At 36.5% G+C, this 20,950-nt stretch overlaps 1 protein-coding gene across 10 annotated transcripts in view; it reads right to left on the bottom strand.

Annotated features, from left to right (window-relative positions):
- Positions 1-20,950, bottom strand: part of RAPGEF2 (Rap guanine nucleotide exchange factor 2) — a 193,192-nt gene that overhangs the window by 58,193 nt on the left and 114,049 nt on the right. For 2 of the 10 annotated variants that reach the window (XM_037497601.2, XM_037497600.2), the window contains exon 1: positions 11,520-11,645. The exons of the other annotated variants lie outside the window; for them this stretch is intronic. In XM_037497601.2, coding sequence (XP_037353498.1) covers positions 11,520-11,579 — 60 coding nt within the window. In that variant the 5' untranslated portion in view covers positions 11,580-11,645. Of the gene's footprint in view, positions 1-11,519; positions 11,646-20,950 lie in introns of those variants that run through there. 10 annotated transcript variants of the gene reach the window in all.

Below are 20,950 nucleotides of genomic sequence, written 5' to 3' on the forward strand. Positions count from 1 at the left end.
TTTACAAAGGGTACAATTGAACAGATCACAATTTTATCACATGTAGAAAATATTTCCTAAATAGGGTTATTTTAAGAGCTACCCGCCCCCAACCTACCCAACAATCCTGCCTAGGTCCAGGGCTTTGTTTTTAGAGCTCCTGTGGATTCCCAGGTAGTTATTTCCATGTATCTCAGTATTCAGATTACTTTTGGGTAAGGATGAAAGCATCACATGAATTTCAAGAACAGTATTAAAACCAGCATGGAAGCAGAGCATCTTCAACCCTTTTTCATCAAGGGAAGCAGAGCATCTTCAACCCTTTCAACAAGGGCTTCTTCATGCACTGTATTCTAACTCTTCTTTCTGTAGCACCCTGTTGTGCTGCTTAAAACCTGCAAAATCCATCTACCTCAAAGACCCTTATTCCCTATTTCCCCCATATCCACCTGTTTTAATTCATCCAGCTGCCCCCTGAACATTCATCTAGTAGGCCCCATACATTATAATTAGCACACATGTCAACAGGTCTTTCTCCTGCTGTTCTGTGAACAATTCTTAAGTATTACGATTAGATAACCAAGACCAAACACAATAACTTTTCCTCAATCAACTGATTTTGTAATAAGGAAACTGGAGAGTACTAGTATACTTAGTTCCACACCAACATTATTATAATCTGCAGATGTTGTTAGAGTAAATACACAATAAAGTAGCTGATATCACATTTCATTGATTCTAAGATGCATAATTTCTTTTTCTTATTAATATCTTAGAAATCAGAATCCACCTTACGATCAATGAAAATACTGAGTCATTTAAAGATGATTCCATCAATGGTGTCTTACATTTGATGAAAGATGGCATTCTCATTAACAAAATCAAAATTTTTAAGGAAACAACTGCAGAGAACTCTTAATCCTTCCCACCTGCTCACATAATGTAGTGAGGAGTGAGAAAGGAGTTAGGCCACTATGTCCAGATCAACAGGAGACCGTCTTACTACTAATCATGCTAGTCATGCTAAGACAAAGCCTGTGTTCCATGAATGTTACCACCCCACGGTGGTACCCTGGCCCCATCACACTTTCATTTCACTATATTCTACCATTCATGGCTTTCTAATAATATATGAACCCATGGCATTAGGCTAAACCTTTTTTTTCCAAATAAAGTGACACTGGTTTACAGTACTGCACATGATTTTAGAAGTACAGAATCATATCCTCAGAGTATGTTATCACAACCACACCCATCACTACGAAGGCACAAAAAATTCTATGCCTAGCCCACTGTGCCCACACCCCACTTCTAGGCCAAAACTTTTATCTGACATTTAAAGGCTTCTACAGCCTGACCATGCCCATTCCTCCAGCTGCCCCTCTACAGAGTGAGCCCACAAGTTCATGGCCTGCACATGAATGCTATTGATTCAATGCTGTATCTCATTCTGGCACTTTGCAAAAGTTCCTCCCATTTCCTCTTCTTCACATATTACTTGCCTTGCCCTTAGGTGTGGCACAGCTCAAGTCTCATTTCTTTCTTGTGGATTACTCAAATTACACATGATACTCCTGCCTGTACATTCCTGTACATCTTTGTACATAATGCTCACCCAGCATTTAAATATATGCTACCCAACCAGATGCAAAAGTTTCAAACCATTTTTAAATCTGTTTTATAGAAATCCAAAGAAGACCACAAGGAAACATTCAAGGATATATTGCTTCATTATTAATTTTCTTTCCTCAAAAGAATTGATAATTTCAAATTAAACAAAACAAAATGAAACTTCTCTGATGAGGAAAGCACAACAGTGATGTAAATAATGTTTTCTATTTTTTTTAAATCCCACAGAGTTCATTCTTTGCAATTATTTGAGAAAACTGCTACACTAGACAATGGATCTCATGTAAAAGTGTATTTTCTATGATTGATACCATTTTAAAATTGGTTTACTTCTTTTCTGATGAGCCATATCATAAGTACTCAATTTATTTTGACATTTTATTCCGCTAGTACTGGAGACACTTTTATTAAATAATTTGTATTCTATTCAAAGACAGCTTACATAGTCTTACTCTGAAAATACATACTGAGAAATATTTTAGTTATCAATATATTTCTTTTTCTACAGCAAAATGAACTTTTCATTGAACATGGACTTTTTGTTATGCTTGTTTTTCAAGAGACACTCTTCCATTCTTATTTAATTGGGTTGTTATTTTCTTTCCAGGGGAGGAAATAAAAAAGCAGACAATGAAGGGTAAAGAAATCTGAGAATATAACCAACTAAAAGGAACACAATTAAACTTCAATGATAAAAACTTCAATGATAAAATACAATGGAGAGGGACTATAAAAGGAATGTTGTCACAGGTGCCTGTATTTTCTTTAGCTAAGCTGTTTGAAAGTTCATTTCTTTTGCTTTTGACACATTAATATTGACTTTATATATCTTAAAAATTTTGCACAGACTTCAAAAAAAAGGTGAATCATATGAACATGGTAGAATGTAGTAAAACTGCTACATTCTTTCTCTCCTATAGTTGGAATGGAATTCTAACACTAACTGAAGAAGTTCGTATGTAAATTTCCCTCTAAATTTAATATATTAGATGTAATATATATTATGCCATACATTAATGTTTTGATAGGTGGCAGAGTAGTTATGATAGAAGCTTCATAGCAGTTACATTGTATTTCTTAAACCACTGTCCTTAAATATACCTTTTACATATACTTTGGGGAAAAAACTCTAGAACAAATACCATTATCAGATTATAAACTATGGTACAATATAAACATTTTTGTATGGATAAATGAACCAACATGTTACCAATGGTTATCTAAGGAAGTTATGATTCTTTTTCTGTTTTTGCTTTCATTTGTTTTCTCTTTTTTCCTTCAATTAATTTCTACCTATCTAGTTTTATATTACAAATTATGCACAAAACTACTAATACAGACTAGGCACAGACCAACTGCCACATGAGTAACCATAACACATAACAAGCAATGAAAATCAGTTTAGCTCTTCAAAGGCTATCTCTTCTAATAAAAGGTTTTAACTTTCTATATTTAATTAAATGTTATCCCTAAATTAGCATGACTTTGACATTCAATTGTTTTCACAAATAGAATTTAGTTCAGCAAGAAATAGGAAGCCATCTACATTAATATACTATGGTTATATTATAAAAACACACTATATTTTAACCGCCACTTAAAATGAAGAGTTTAAGGAGACAAATAAGATTAATTAGTCATAAAGAAAGTTAATTTCATCCTTCACATTCTCAGTCACAGAAAACCTAGGTTGTAAATTGAACTCATCACTCAACTTCTGCCAACCTTCCTTTGCCCCACCAACCAGCCACTACAGACCCATTGGCTACAGAATCCTTCTAAATTATTATTGACAAATCTGTACAATCTCCTTTTGCAGATAGATTTCTTAGTCCCATAAAACTCAGAAAAACTATATGCCACAATACCCCCAATTTAACTCCCAATATGTCTTTATTACCTAGGAAAATTAAAAAGAATGCTTTCACTTATTAAAAATACTTTAGAAAGTAAAAGTGTAGGGTTAGATCCAGCTTTCTCCCCCCTAGGAAAATACACGCAATGGAAAGATTACAATTCTGTAGGTTTTTTTTTTTTTTTTTTTTTAAATTTACAGTCTGTTTCATTATCTTCTTTTATTATGAAAGGTGTGGAGCTGTGTTCTGGCACTTAGAATGAAATGCCAACCTATTGGAAATACCCCTTAGTAAGATGCCACCATGGTGATCTATATTTTTAAGATCTGTGACACAAAGCAGTAAGAAAATATTGATCACACTGGGTTGGGCATATATTCCTAGAAGACTACCCTTTATCAATAGAGTGAACTGTGCAGATGTTAAATTCTAGCTTTTCCCACATACCTAAGGTAGAAGTGAGATGATAAATTATATTTACACACACACAAATGTATGAAATATGTGTGTGTGTATTATGGGGGGAGGGTAAGAAAAGGAGGGTGTCTTTCCTTTCTAACCAAATAAAGTCACTATTATAAATCAATAATGGAGGGAGTTTTGAGGGACTTGTGTGTATTAAAGCAAGTGAGAATGACAAAAACAAATGCTGGGCATTTACAAGCAAACAATTTGATAAAGTAAAATAATTACAAAACCTGGTAGACATTGAACACTGATGGCCCTGAGGTTAAGAGGGAGGGAAGAGGGAGGAAAAGATAAGGGGACACACGGGACAGAGGTGGCAAGAAAACAGGGGAAAATGCAGAGCAACGGGTGCTGTATAGCCCCATTTTGGTAAAATTAGATACTATCAATTAAAAAAACAGTTATTTAAAAAAACACTAAAATAATTGCAAAGACATACTTTGTTCTTGACTAGTAAGACTAAATTTTGTGATGTTTCCAATGATAAGTTAAATGCAATTCCATTGAAAATACCAACACACTTATTTTGGAGCACTTGACCGAAGCAAGCATGGGAGACACAAACAATCTGAGCATGAGCAATGAAAGGGGAAACAGGCCAGAATATGAGACAACATAAAATAAGTTGCCTAAAAGAGGAAATCAATAATGCATTTCTCTGGAGTTCCTTAGTGAAGAAAATGTATTTTAGTAACTGAAGGAATTGTTCAGATTGTCAATTGCTCAATCAACACACGTGAGGTTAATCTATGCCTGATATGTCTCTAAGAAGAATCTCTGTAATGAATATGCCATACAAATTACTAAGGACAGTGTGATATATTGGTACAGAATAAAGACATCTGAAGCATGTAAGGAATTTTTATATAGTAACTTAAAGTAGAAAAGAAACCTAGATTAGAGGTTGACTCAAACTACACAATGTGACATATCGTAGATTGCATGTATGTATGTACACACGAGAGAGAGAGAGAGAGAGAGAGAGAGAGAGAGAGAACACAGCATAACTAACAGAAAAGGCCTATGCCAGGTTCTTAATGAGAAAAGGCAAAAGGTTGACAACGGGCCAGATCCATGTGGTATGGGTGTTTTTAAACCGATAGGAAAATGGGCAGGAACCAAGAGCTTAAAGGGCTGCTTGTATCATGCCATATGCAGAAGGACAGGACAGGCTGTTCTTATGAGTGTGCTCTGTTGTATCATCTCTTTGTATGCTTCAAAGTATAAATGTGCATTTATGTTCTCTTACATGTTTCTGTATAAGCTTCTTAACTATGTTCCCCAAGAGTAGGCAACATCTTATCTTACCCATTCTGCACTAACCTAACAGCACTGGCATTTTAATACAGTAAATGGAAATAATCACATGCTTGTGTAAGGTCTATAAATAGAGACCCTTGAGGACACATTTACAACTGTTTACATGCACTACACACACACACACATCTATATACATCTAGATAGCAATCATCTTGCTTTCAAAATCTTTAAAACTTTAAGCCCTAAACTTAATAAAGTATATGCAAATGTTGATTGTAAATAATGTATTATGTAAGCTTAACTTCAATAAAAAGAAATAATTATTAAAAATCTTTTAAATAAAGCTTGTAATCCAACCATATTCCAAACAAAATATATGGGTAATGATAAATAGGTGATTTGATCTAAACAGAAAAGGTTTTATAAACTTACAAAAGATTGCTAGAGACATGACAGTAATAATTCTTATTTTACTAGGCATACAAAGAAAGCATTAAATATTTCAGTAAAGATGTTAATACAGTAAAAATAAATGTTTATATAATTATGATTTACCATAGGACAATGATTAGACAAACTGAAACATTACTCTGGAAAGATTCGTAAAACAGATTACTTGAATTCAATATTAAAGAGGGTAGTCAGGCATAAAAATCAAGAAAAAGATCTCTAAAGAAATTTCAGGTTATAGTTCAGGGAAAATTATACCTATATGACCAAATTTACAGAGCATTTATACTGGTGTAAATTAAGTATCAGTATTTCAAAAATATAAAATGCTGTGCCTTAAATGAAAAAGAAAAACTATGATTAGTGATCTTACTATGGTTAAATAATTGAAGGAGAAAAAGTAACTGAGCTTATAATAATGCATGTTACACATTCCTTCCTATTTTTAAATCAATCATTATATTCTTTTTAAACACAGGATTTTTCTTTAATATCCCCTTCAGTGACAAAGAGGTTTCTTCAATCTTACACATATAAACAACATGAAAAGCATTGTCAAATTTCTAAAATACATTTCTTCACTTCTAACAGGGAAAAAAGATCCATTATTTGTTGCCAGGGTTTCTTGGCTCAAATCCAAGGCAAGATAACCTTGTCCTTGAATAAAACAATAGGATATTGCTTCCTCTCAGGCCTCTCTGCTAGCTAACACAATGGAAAACTTCCCCCAGAGATAAGTTTATTTCATCTGAGGAAATATATCTGTTATAATAGACAAAGGAAAGATTAGATAAAGAAAATATAAAGTCTTAACCCAAAAGAGGTATAACACCACCATGGTGCTATATTTTCTATACTGCTAAGGAAAACACAACAATTAAATTACATGAAAAGACACTCAACACCATGTTTACAGGCAAGGTCAAGTTGTCATGGTAAGAAAAAGCAATTTTTAGGGCCTCCCTGGTGGCGCAAGGGGTTAAGTCTCAGCACTATAAAGCTATTGGCAGTCACTGAAGCTGGGATTTAGATTCCCAGCCAGGGAGCTAACCCACATGGCCCAGCAGACCTCTCCGGTATTGCCCGCTGCTCCCCACAGCAGTATATTTCTGTCAGTCTGAATGTTCTGCTCCCCATTCTGTCCCCGGTGAAGAGACATACCCGTACCTCTGGCCTACACTCCAGCTCTTGTGTGCATAAATAAATAAATCTCTAAAAAAAAAAAAGATAAATTAAAAAAAACCCAAATTTTCTAAATCTGCTCTACTTAAAGACAAAGTGGGGGGATGGTGAAGGAGGGAGAGGAATGTTACACTCTTTTTCTGGATCTTCACTAGTTTATCAGATACCCTAACATCTTCCTTGCTATCACCTTTATTGACCCACGCCCCCTAATATAACCACTCCAAAAGTGGTCTTCTCATTGCTTTTTCTACATTGCTTTCTGATTCCTCACACCTTTCTACATCTTCTTTTCTTACACTCTCACACATTATTCTTCCATTCTATAGTATACTTCTTATATTGTGCTGTTAATAGCTGATAAGCAATTTGGAATTCCAAATCTTTCATCTATGGCATGAGGGAGAGAATTCACTTAAGACAGGATTTCTCATCTGACTGTAAAGGCCAAACCATTCTAAAAGCACCAATTAGAAGACATAACAAAAATGTGCTTTACATACACATTAACTACATATTACACATAAGCGCCACTGTACATTATTCAGGGAAAGAAGAGATGAATATGAAGAAACAAAGTGAAAGTCAAGAGTACTGCAAGATGAGAAATGGAAAAAGAAAATGACCACATGTGTATAACTGAACCACCATGTCATAAACTAACAATACACAGTTGGAGGGAAATATGTTCATAAGGAAGAGCATATCGATCATAGAGCGCTTTAGTGACCAATAGGAATTTAGACATATGGTTAAACTATATACTACAGGCAGCTTGGTTGAGAAGCTTATCAGATGATGAGACCGGTATTCAGGGCTACAAACAAAACAAGCTCAGCATGGACTTCAGAAAGGTAATCACTAATTGGAATTGGATTCCATGATATATGAAGCATTCATTAAAACACAAACAGGAGATGAAACAGCAAGACTCTGCTTCCAATGATGTACAAGTGGCCAAGGTCAGATTGTCACAAGTCACAAAGGGAACTAGACAGAGGAAGTAGAGACACTGAGTTTATGTTTAAAGAGATAAGCAGTAAAAATGAAAAGGGACATGATAGGGGGAACACATAAAAGCTGGAGGAGGAATGAACTAGGCTGAGTATTTATTCCTGCTCATTTTTACCCAAGTCTTCAAAGAGAAGAGTGTAACTATTGATGTATCTGTCAATTTAAAAAAAAACGCTGCAAAAAGTATTATAAAATTTTGATTAGTGTTGTGTTCTTTTGCATTAATTGTTGTTTTGTCACAGATACTAAGAAAAGAGAGAGTAATAGTTGTAACAGTTGTATGCTGCACTTGCTAATACCAGCTCACATAATTAAACAGTCTACCCACCTCTATACTGAATGTGGTAGAGTAAGAGTTTTTGTTTGCAGTTAAAGCAAGGGCTATGAAATCTAAAGAAAAATGGTTCCCCATGATGGTTTCACCACCTGCTAGTAACATGTCCTTGGAAAAAATCTTTAAGTTTGCCAAGCCTCGGATTCATTATCTCTAAAGAGGTGGCAATACATCTTTCTTTAAAGGATTGGTATAAAAATAAAGTCACATAACATGTATTATTGGGCTTGCCACATAGTAAGTGCTCAATAAATGACAGTTACTACTACTTATTCCCTACATTTAAGTATGGCATTTTCTTATGTATACCTCTTTTTAAAATTATTATTTAACCAGGAGAAAGGTTTTTGATTATTATAATTAAGTACAACAAAATACATATATCAATAGTTTGTCTAAAAATGTATGACTAGAAAATAGATTATCAGTTGGTAGTATTGGGTTTATTTATTTTTGACATGAATCATTTTAAAAATTTACAAATTTTTATTCTAAAAAAAGTACAAAGTTTCAAAGTCATCGTATATTGCAAAATCAACCTTAAGAAACATTATTCCCATTAGATAAATTGAGGTGAGCAAAAAAGGCAAAAGGCAGATTAAAAAAAGTTGTAGCAATGGCACCTTTAATGTTATCCCAAGGTTTCCCCAATTATTGAGCCTATGAGACTTCACATAACACCTGTTAACACTCTGTACAGCTATTGTCTGTACAGCTATTTTCAGCCTGCATTTTCAGTCTTTGGGAAGATGAAGTTTTATATATTTTAAACATTAATACTATTACATAGTATTACAGTCAAGGTTCTTCTGAAGACTCTGAGCCACTATACATGCTATAAAAATACAGCCTGGGGTAGGGTGAGTACACTTCTGGTGACACACAGACACTCATCTCAATGGTTATCTGCTGACAACACAGAATGGGGAAGAGAATGATTGTGCAATTTACTCACTTAAAGGGTTACCATGAGACTTCATTAACCCACTCATTCAAATTAAATGAAAAATTCAACAGTATTTATTGTATACTTACTAGGTGCCAGCAAATGAGATATGAATGACAGAGAAATTGAATAAAGAATTAAAGTCCATTAGATCTGAAAGATCAGACAAAGTAGAATAATGAAGCTTACTACTTGTGCCCAATCACAGTTTACAAACGCTCCCAACTTAACACTTTTGCTTTTACTATCTCACCCCCTTTCTGTAGCCAACAAAGCAAATCCATTTAAAAAGTCACAAACTTTTTGGAAAATTAAAAATATCTGTGAATTTAGTCAATTTACTCATTTAAAATTAGTTCTGATATTATTCTCATAAAACCTTATGGGTCCAAAGATTAATATTCTCACTTATCTTTAACTCAACAACCTTGTATTGAGTCACCTATTATGTGAGAGCCATAGTAATTATCCTATTCAACCCCTCACATATAATAAAAATCTTATAGGTCTGCTTATTAAATCACAAAGTCTAAGTAAAAATGGACCCATCAACTTATATATGGCAGATCTTGAAATCATCAGACACCAACTCTGATGCATGAGACTCTTTGGGGTTGAATTCTAGTATTTAGACTTGTTTTTTACATATATATAGATATGCCTATATCCGTATACATATAGGTATATGTGTATGTCTATACGGGAAATACCACTCATGTTTTCTAGAGATCGCTTGATCTAACCTATATTCTTGCTGGTGTTACTGTTGTCATAGTACAATCCTTATTTTCATAAAATACGGTGTTGTCAGGAAATGAAATGCTCCCAGATACCAAGTCCTCCAGCTTATATACTATTTGGTATGATCTGCCCCAACCTCTCGTTTCCACAAACCAAGGAAGGCTTTTTCCTCAGCTAGCAGGACTTAGCAATTTTCTTTGTTAAATTTACATTGTTAATTTAAATAATTCCTCTTTATATTGTGAGAGGATATAGGAAAGTGGTAGATAAGGAGCACGTGATTTACATGTTGCTTCTAAGGTTCCTCAAGTAGAGTTTAAGTGACATCTCACTTTAACCTGGAAAAATTCTAACTAGTTTAGTCTAGTTTAATCTCAAAGGCCCTGATAATAAAAGCAAACTATAGTGGAAAACTTCTATACAACCATCGTTCCTATTAGTAAAATTAAGTATAAGGCTGGTCTTTTTTTGGAGCTAATCCAAAGAGATTTAATTAACGAGGGACGGCAAGGATCTCATTATGAGGGGGCTGGGCTTGGAAGGGACTCCATCGCTGGCTTCCTACACGGCGATGCCCTCACATCCTGAGGTGAGATTGCAGTGCAAAAGTGAGATAATGCCTTAAGAGTCACTTCATCTAAAAGAGCTCTTGGATCTAGTTAAAAATTTTGTTCCTAATGATAGGCAAAACTGAATTATACTCATAACCTAAGCATTAAATATTCCAAATGCATGGTCTCTTGTACAAATTTTCAAACCTAAGTGATTATTTCCATTTTTGAAGTTTAGTATCTTATCCTCTTTAGAACACAAAAGAATAATCCCTATATCTTAATATAATATCTGCTAGATTTCAGGATGTAAAAACAGACATTTTAAAAAACAGACTGTTACATAAACTGCTGGTATGAAGGCATTTTTATTTTAGGAATTCAAAATATATAAAGAGAACATATGAACTAATGTGATAGCAGAAAACTTCCAACATGGTGATATAAAAGTACACTTTGTGAATTCACATTCCTGAAGCAGGAGGCACAGACTTGGTGTTAGCTATAGAAAAGTGTTTCTCACAAACAGCAGTAGCTGCCTGCGGGATTTCATCATGACAAATGCATAGCTGACTCATGGGATCAATTATAAAGAAGCAATACTGTGGCATCAAAAAAAATTCTGTGTTTTCATCACCTATTAATACATGTTAAGAAGTCAGATGAGCCCCACTCTTAAAACAGGCTAAGAGTCAGATTTGGTTATCTCCCTCTCTCCAATCTACGTGTGAATTCATTACTACAGAAATCTATTCCCAGTAACCCTCTTCACCTCTCTCATTCAATTCAACTATAAAAACATTTAAAAAATCGAGTATTAAGTTAAAGCTGAATTGTCAAGCTTTAGTTTTTGGTCTTAAGAATCAGCTGTCAAATATTCTCAACAATCATGATTTTGCTTTAAATGCATTGTTGGTTTTGTTTAAAAATTTTAAAAATCACAACAAAATCAGAACAAGCCAGTTGTAACTTACCCTCCCACCTCCGAGCCCACTCCAATACCCTCTAAAATGCCTCTTTTCCCTGAAGAAAAACAGCAATAATTCCCATTTTAAAGCCATTCACTATGACGTGCTATCGAAGCACAAGCAGCATTTTGTGATACTTACTGAATGTTTCTCCTGCTGGCCCATAACTCCATGGTTAGCTGGGACTGCTAGTGGTTTCATAATGAAGAAACATATGCTGAACTGAATTTACACATCATGTACCAATCGCTCATGGATGGCAAGTCACCCTCTACAGCATTAAATTAAAAAGAAAAAAGAAAAAAAAAAAAAAAAGAGGGCGGAGGAGACCAAGCTGCAGCTTAAAGTGTCACTACTGGCAAGCTTAAAAAGCCCCTCACACTTGTAGACCAGAAAAGGAATCCGAACAACGGTGCTAGTCTCCATTTTTATAACACTGAAACTCTAACCATCTTAGGCTCTGACAAGACTGAGGAAACCGTATCCACCTCTCAGTCTTCCAAGAGAACAAGATCATTTCTGAGATTGGAGAACAAGAGGCAAAAGAAAAGGAGGAAAAAAAAAAAAAAAGCTAAAATGGCTGACTGCACACAGACTCCCCTCCAAAAGGCTTAATACAGAATTATATTAGTCAGGGTGGTATAAGAAGCAGTCTCTAGCATCCAGCCAAGCATTGTTAATACTCTTGTTTCGTTTGCAATTACATAGACAGACCCCTCCAGCCAAGAAAAAAGGAAAAAAGAAAAAGAAAGAAAAAATCAGGGCAGAGCGTGTGAATCGGGACCTCCTCCCTAGCTGCTAATGATGCTGACAGAGTGGTGACCAGTGATCTCTGTCCCACTCCACTAACCAAGTTTGCACAATTAATCTTAGCAGCATGACACTGATGGACATTTAATTTAATGATGTCTGTCCCTCACACTCAACACAAGCATGACTGCTAGCAAGAGAGTCACTAACAGAAACACAGCACATGCACACACACAATCTCGAGAACCATGAGTCTGAATGCAATACACCAATATAATTACATTATTGTGCTTACTTTGGAGGACCATGGCTGCAGGCAGTTGGCATAGCAACGCACAAGGAAAGCCATTTCCTGGGTAGAGAGAAAGCTTCCTTTTCTAAATAAAAAATTCCTCTTAGGAAACAAACGGCATTGCTGCTTCCTGCAGAAAGCAAGACACTGTAGTCTGTCTCTTAACCTGCAAGGCTCACACTCAATGCAGTTCTAGTGATGTAAGTGGATTTCTCTCTCACCCTCCCTCTCCCTATATACACTGAAATATTCAGCTCAAATGGTACACACATTCCTTAAGGCTCGCCCACTCCTCTACTTAACCATTTCACTCATTAAGGTAGCAATGGACAATTCAGATAAAGTAACAAGCTCTTGCCTGTATTATATCAGCAGCTGTAGGTTAAGCAAGTCTCAGAGGGATGGAATCCATTGATTGCTGACTCCAAATAATATCAGTGAAGACAGGGTAGGAAAACGGAGCCAGGACTTACTTGAACAGCTTTGAACTAAAATATGATTTTTCACCGAGGTGAAGATAAAAGAATGGACGTGACCCTTCCCTCCCTCCAATACCACTGTGCTATTAGAAACAAGTATCTATCAAAAATTTATAAAATGCACATTGAACAAGCTTGATATAAATTTAGAAGATGTGATTTTTACCAACACTCACACACACACGCACATACAAACATGTGCACACATGGTGTCTCGCAAATAATATTAAAAATAAACCCATTCAGGTTTTTTAAAATATAAAATCAAACATTTTTAGAGTTAGAGAGTTGAAAATCATAAGGATATGTTATTCTACCATAAATTCTTAATTTCACCTAGGTTAACAGGTAATTTGAAAGGCATTATACTTGCCAAGGAGGACATTTTTAACTCCAAAGTACTCGTCAGCTGCTCAGTCAGAACTATAATAAATGCACACATAATACAAAACCGACATGGAAAACCTACCATCTTTAATGATGGACTTTGGAATGTCTTTTTTTTTTCAGATTTATTTTATTTTTATGCATATAAGAGCTGGGGTACAGGCCAAAAGTTGAGGGAGGAGTGAGAGGATTCACCAGAGTCAGAGTGGGGAACGGAACAGGCAGACTGACTGAAATACACTGCTGAGGGGAGCAGCAGGCGAGTCAGGAGAGGCCTGCTCGCCATGTGGGTTGCTCCCTGGCCGGGGATCGAACTCGTGCTTGCAGTGCCTGCGGACAGCTTCATAGGTGGCCTCTTAACCCCCTGTGCCACCAGGGAGGCCCTAGAATGTCAATTCTTGCTTACTTGTTTCTTGTCTACCTACCTAACACTGCACCCACCCTATTCTCTGTCCACCATAGCCAACATACCCCTTTCTTATACTCCTTGTACAATTCATTACTCCTTTTCTCCCACTTACAGTCAACCTCTCCCCTACTGGCTTTTAAATATGTTCAGGACTCTCCCATCTCAAAAACAAAATAAAACCAGAAACCCTCCCTAGACCCTTCATTTTCCTCTTGCTACATTCTAACTGTCTCCCACACTTCAACCAAATCTTTCAAGAATCACCTAATTTGGCTTTCACCATTTTCTCACCCCACACACTCCTCATAATGGACTATCACAGTCTTGTTACACATCTTATACATCTAGGGGTTATCTTTAACTCCTTTCTCCATGTCTAAGCCATCAATCAAAGTCCTCTACCTTTTCTCAAATTTAGATTTCTCTTCATCTCTGCTGCTATCATCCTACTCCAATCATTACTTTTGGCCTTGAAAACTGCAAAATCCTCTTTACTGAACTGTCTGGATTCATTTCTAACCTTATCCCCAACCCATTTACCATATTACCTCCTGAGATGTTTTAAAAACTAAAATCTAATCATTTCAGCCTCATCTTTGAATCCCTTTTTCAAATTAAGAAACATCAACATTCCCTCTCATCATACAGACTGGAACTCTTCTTATAGTCCAGAAGATCTGGTTGCTTTCAAGACCTAGAGCAGGCCTATGCTCACTGCCTGCCCTTCAGTTGCCTGGGCTGCTCTTGCTTCCTTGGATCATCAAAAGAACCTTTTTATGTTGTTTCCTTTACCTAGAACTCTCCTCCAGCCTCTCTTTCCTGCTTGCCTCCCACTCTGCCCCTAAGAACAAACTGGTGAAAAGCACTCCAAGTTATTGTGCTGCCGTATATCACTTCCCTGTGGCACTTATTGCAGTTACGATTTTACATCTAATCATGAAATTATTTAAGTGGATAGTGTCTATTTCCCAACTATAATGATGGCTGGCACCATGCTTGCTTTTGCGCCACATTACTTACACACCTAGCATGGTGCCCATCACAGGCACTCACACTTTGAGCGAATGAAACCTCCAGTGACAGGAAAGAGACATTGGCAAAACAATATTTAATCTTGTAGACCAGTTCCTATCAAAATTCCAAATACTTCTCTATAATACAAATGAATAGTTTAAAAGTAAATGGCATAACATAATGCAATATTACCACATAAAGTAATTACTTAAATAAAACTAAATGGCAATGACTTTTGAGAAAGGAGCCAATGCAATAAAATGGAGCAATATTCTCTTCAAGAAATGGTGCTAGAACAACTAGATATCTACAGGCAAAAAAATGACAATCTAGACATCCCCTTGCACATCCCCTTCACAAAAATGGGTCACAGATCTAAATGTAAAATGCAAAACTATAAAACTCCTACAAGATAACAGAAAACCTAGAGAGCCTTGGGTGTGGTTATGAATTTTTAGATATTACACCAAACACATGATTCATGCAAGAAATAATGGATATGCTGGAATATTAAAATGAAAACCTTCCACACTTTGAAAGACAATATCGAGATAATTAGAAGACAAAATACTGATGGGAGAAAGTATTTGCAAAGTCTGATAAAGGACTCCTATCCAAAATATATTAAAAAAAAAACTCTTAAAACTCAACAGTATATAAAAAAATTATTAACAAATAGTAAAAGACTTTAAAAAAAACCAACTCAGCAAGTATCTACAGATTGCTAAAATAAGCACAGGAAAAGATGTTTCAAATCATCTGTCACCTTAGAAATGCAAATTAAAACAAGGAGGTACCACTACATACCTATTAGAAAAGCTGAGACTTCAGACACTGACACCACCAAAAACTGGTGAGCACCAGGAGCCTCAGACATGGCTGGTGGGAATATGCAATGATAGAAGAACTTTAGAAGACAGTGTGTTGGTTCCTCACAAAAGCAAGCAAGCTCTTATCTTACTATCTAGCAACTACACTCCTTGATGTTTACTCAAAGGAATTAAAAAAATTTATGTCCACACAAAAACCTGTGTTTATAGCAGCTTCATTCATTATTGCCAAAACAGAGAGAAAACCATGATATTCTTCAGTAGGTGAATGGACAAACTGTGTCACATTAAGACAAAAGAATATTATTCAGCACTGAAAACAAATGAGCTACCAAGCCATGAAAAAAATGGAGGAACCTTAAGTGCATATTACTAAGTGAAAGAAGTCAATCTGAAAAAGCTGCATCCTGTATAATTCCACATTAAATGATATTTTGGAACAGTCAAAACTGTTGACAATAAAATGATCCATAGTTGTCAAGTATGAGAAGAGATGAAGAGGTAAAACAGGATTTTTTAGAATAGTAAAAATAGTCTATGTGATATATAATGATGGATTTAGGTCATACATATATATACCAAAACCCTTAAAAGGTACAAGAGTGAACACTAAGATAAACTGGAGACACAGGGTGACTCTGATATGTCAATGTGGGTTCATCCTGACAAAAAAAATGGACCACTCTGGTAAGTGATATTGATAATGGGGGACACCACGCATATGTGGAAGTAGCAGGTATGTGGAAAATTTCTGCACCTTACAACCTTTTGTTGTAAACCTACACCCACTCTACCTTTTGGCGCCATACACTTTAAGACAATTTTTTAAAGAACAGTTAGAAAAAAAGGCACCAAACGGTGTTTGTCCATGTAGTGATAATGGGAGCAGAGCAACATAGATGTAAATGTACTTAATATCACTGAACTGTACACTTAAAAATGGTTAAAGTGAGAAATTTAAATGTTATGCACATTTCACAACAATAAAAAAGGCAACTCAAGAAGTAATCAAGTTCTACATACTTCATCTAGCTACCTCGTGTCCCATACACCATGTGACAAAAACTATTCTCCAAGTTTTAGTCAAATTACCCCTGTATAATGACCCTGACCATCTATGTGACTTTTTTTTTTCTAGCTAGTTCTCTGGAAAAATGTCACTTCTCAAGAAGGAAACTAACCTGATCAAGCAACCTGAGAGATGAGGTCAGAAAATCACACATTCTCAGGCACAGGCAATGTTTTTCTCTGCTGAGACCGTTGTGATCCCTTTCACAGGCTGGCTCTATGCTTACCACCTACATAGCTTACAATCCATGACTGTAATACTGAGGTTTTACCATTCGCACTACCTTTTATGTTGAAACACAATTATTCTAGGTTATCATTTGCCAGGCACTACTTAAGAAAGAAAGTAGCAAGTAAAGATTTAGGAGAATCCTAGTCATAGACTTCACACAAACAAAAAAAAAAAATCACACTTATTTTGAAGGAGCCTTAACTTGGGTTATATTTACCCCATTTCTTGACTATATAGATTTAGCAGTAACATTAAGTAGATTCAGCTAGAGAAAGTACCACATAACAATGTCCTGCCCTGTATCAAGAGCATCTAATGACTTTTAAATTATCAGTAACAATAATCCAAAAGATAGGGATTATATACATTGTTCAGGAAACTGCTTAATGGAAAGCCTTTCCAGGTTAAATGAAATAGCATTGTATTTATTTATATTTTTCCCACTAAACTATTCACTTCTTAATTACTATGAAATTGAGAAAAATGGTTTCCTTTCTCAGTAATTATTATGTTTAGAATTAGTGAGTTTATTTATATTATTTATTTATAATATCTATAGTGTTTATCCATAGATCTCAATATGCTTTACAAACATTTAATTAATTTCATTAAAACCCAAGGGAAGCAAAAGAAAATAACATTCATCATTCATAGAAAAATAAAGTAAGATTATGGAGTTAGTAGTTTGGAAGAATACAAAACAAAATTCTAGGTTCCTAATATCTTTTACTTCACTTATTTGCTATATATTGATTTCATTCTTCACCACCAACCAACCCCAGAGGAAAAACTACAGAGGTTGGAGAAAATCTGTAGGAGTGGAAGAATTTATTCCTTCTTTGATACCTGGAAACAATTTTTTAAAGATTTATTTATTTATTTATTTTCTTTTACAAGCACGGGGTACAGTCAGAAGCGCGGGAGGGTGAGAGAATTCACCAGAGCCAGAGCGGGGAGCAGAGCAGGCAGAAGGACCGAAGTACACTGCAGAGGGGAGCAGCGGGCGGCAGGAGAGGTCTGCGCGCCATGTGGGACCCTCCTCCAGTGGCCGGGGAGCAGCCGGGGATCGAACCGGCGCTGCAGAGGCTGCGGGCAGCCTCGCAACCCAGCGCTCAACCGCTGCGCCACCAGGGAAGCCCTGGAAACAATTTTTAAATCTGATTAGTAACATTTTATTGTCCTCAAAGAAATGACACAAAAATAAAGTCACTGTACTAGATATTGTGGTAAGTTTTTCTACTTTCACCAAATAAAACAGCACTGCAGTTTCATTATTACAAATATTTTAATTGGGCCTCCCTGGTGGTTCAGGTGGTTGAGCGCTGCACTGTGAAGCTGTCCACAGCCTCTGCAGCGTGGGTTCTATCCCGGCTGGCCGGCGAGGGTCCCACATGGCGTGGCAGACCTCTCCTGACTAGCCCGCTGCTCCCCTCAGCAGTGTATTTCGTCAGTCTGCCTGTTCTGTTCCCGCTCTGTCTCTGGTGAATCCTCTCACCCTCCTGCGCATCTGGCCTGTACCCCAGTTCTTGTATAAAAATAAATAAATCTTAAATATATATATATATTAATTGGGCCTCCCTGGTGGCACAAGGGGTTGAGCACAGTGCTGTGAAGCTGTCCACAGCCTCTGCAATGCAAGTTCGATCCCCAGGCAGGGAGCTACCCACATGGCGCAGCAGATCTCTCTTGTCTTGCCTGCTGCTCCCCTCAACAGTGCACTTTTGATCTATCTGCCTGTTCTGTTCCCTGCTGTCTCTGGTGGATCCTCTCACCTCCCACACCTCTGGCCTGTACTCCAGTTCTTGTAATCATAAATAAATAATTTTTTTTTTTAGATTTTTTTTTTTTTTAATACAAGCACTGGGTACAGTCAGAAGTGCAGGAGGGTGAGAGAATTCACCAGAGCCAGAGCGGGGAACAGAACAGGTAGACTGACGAAATACACTGCTGAGGGGAGCAGCGGGCGGCAGGCGAGGTCTGTGCGCCATGGGGGACCCTCGCCGGCGGCGACCCTCGCCGGCGGCTGGGGATTGCACCGGCGCTGCAGAGGCTGCAGGCAGCTTTGCAGCCCAGCGCTCAACCGCTGCGCCACCAGGGGAAGCCCAAATAAATCTTAAAAATATATTTTAATTATGAAAATGAGTGGTATCAACACAATGCCTGACAAATATTAAATGCTAAATATCTGAGTTGAATCTAAAGAGACTTTAGAAATACAGGGAATCTGTTACTTGAATTAGCACTTCATATCTGAAAGATCTAATAGTCCAAAATAGAACACTCATATATATATGCCTAAGATATGTTCCAAAGAAATCTGTAGCCTGCTTCTTTAATGAAAAAATTTCCAACAGTTTATGTTGCATGTGATGCAAAATTGGAAAATTAATGTAGCAAACTATCCATAATAAATATGCTCAATATTCATAAAGAACACATTAGAAGAAAAAGATTAGAAGATGATATGAGATGGAGACACGCAGGAAAACAAATGAAATGAAGACAACTATAAATCTGAGAATTTCTAACATTAAGAATGGAGCTTTTTAAAATGCACTTATTCAAAAAAAATGAACAGATTTTAACAGCAGATTTAACAAAGCTCACTTCATTTCCTAGAACCTATTTTAAGAAAAGACCAGACTTTATCTTGAAATGCTCAAAGTTTCAGAGGTAGAATCACTGAACACTAATAAATCATTTTACTGCTTCTTCCAGGGGCCAGGGCTCAAACTGGGTTCCCAAATATAGCATTTCACAAAGTAACACTCCAAATGTAAGTAGCAATTATTGCCTTTATTACTAATTTGGCATGTGATTAATACATTTGCTCTAGAATAATGAATTGGTAATTTTCCCCTAGTTAACAAAAAGAGAAAAATTGATCACAAACCAGAATATGGGTTAGTGGAAGGCAGGGACCACATAACATTTTAAGTATCTGATAATGTCAACATAAATTAGGCTTTATCTCTAGTACTAACACACGGTACTGCACAAAGAATGAATGAATGGGCCTCCCCGGTGGCGCAGCAGTTGAGTGCTGGGTTGCGAAGCTGCCCGCGGCCTCTGCAGTGCCGGTTTGATTCCCGGCTGCTCCCCGGTCCCACATGGCGCGCAGACCTCTCCTGCCACCCGCTGCTCCCCTCAGCAGTGTACTTCGGTCCTTCTGCCTGCTCTGCTCCCCGCTCTGGCTGGTGAATTCTCTCACCCTCCCACGTTTCTGACTGTACCCAGTGCTTGTATAAATAAATAAGTCAATACATCATTAAAAAAAAAAAAAAGAAAAGAAACAGAAAATATCTTTAAAAAAAATGAATGCATAAGTGATTCCACTTAAAGTTCAAAATGAACCTGTGAAGTATTACTATAAGGATTTAAAATGAGGAAACAGGATAGTTGTTAAACCATAAGAGATATCTAATTTGCTTAAAGTCAGGCATCTTACATACCTTGATAGATGAAAACAGACTAAAAGCAGCAAATTTAAATTTAACAGGGATAACGATAAAGACCCACATGTGCACCATCTCAATGTCACTTGTACAACCACACGACAGGGAAGAGAGCAGGTCTGAGGAACAATGCAAGGGTTATCTGTAAAAGTGAGCTAGCCAAAGTAACATGAGTCAAAGCACGTCTTAAAACCCTAGTAAAATTGGGTTACATTATCAGACAGATATACAATGTCCAGAGGAAGACAGAAGTTCTGCTGTAAAAGGTATTCTAAGACCTTATGTAAGTTTTAGCCACCAGATCCAGACATCACAACTTAGAAGAGGTAATGAGTAGCTACAGTATGCAAACAGCAGAAAACCTTAATGTTTAGAAAGAAAGCTACATGAAGTTGGGAATGTTTAATGCGGAGAAGAGGCCAAATAGAATAGGATATTCTTAAATATCCAAAGCATAGTTGTATGAAAATATACAAATAAAAATGTTGCTTTAGAAGACAGCTAGTACCATAAACTGAAATTAGAAAGAGGCAGATTTCTAATTTCATAAGGAAATATTTCTTAATAATTAGCCCTTCCTATAATAAGTAATAACTGCTATGATTTACTAAGCCCTTACTTTGTGTTAGGGCAGTAGGGCACAATTTTATACACAT

This window comes from Talpa occidentalis, unplaced genomic scaffold (assembly GCF_014898055.3).
Source record: "Talpa occidentalis isolate TD23 unplaced genomic scaffold, MPIMG_talOcc4v2.1 talOcc4.8, whole genome shotgun sequence".
Lineage (NCBI taxonomy): Eukaryota > Metazoa > Chordata > Mammalia > Eulipotyphla > Talpidae > Talpa > Talpa occidentalis.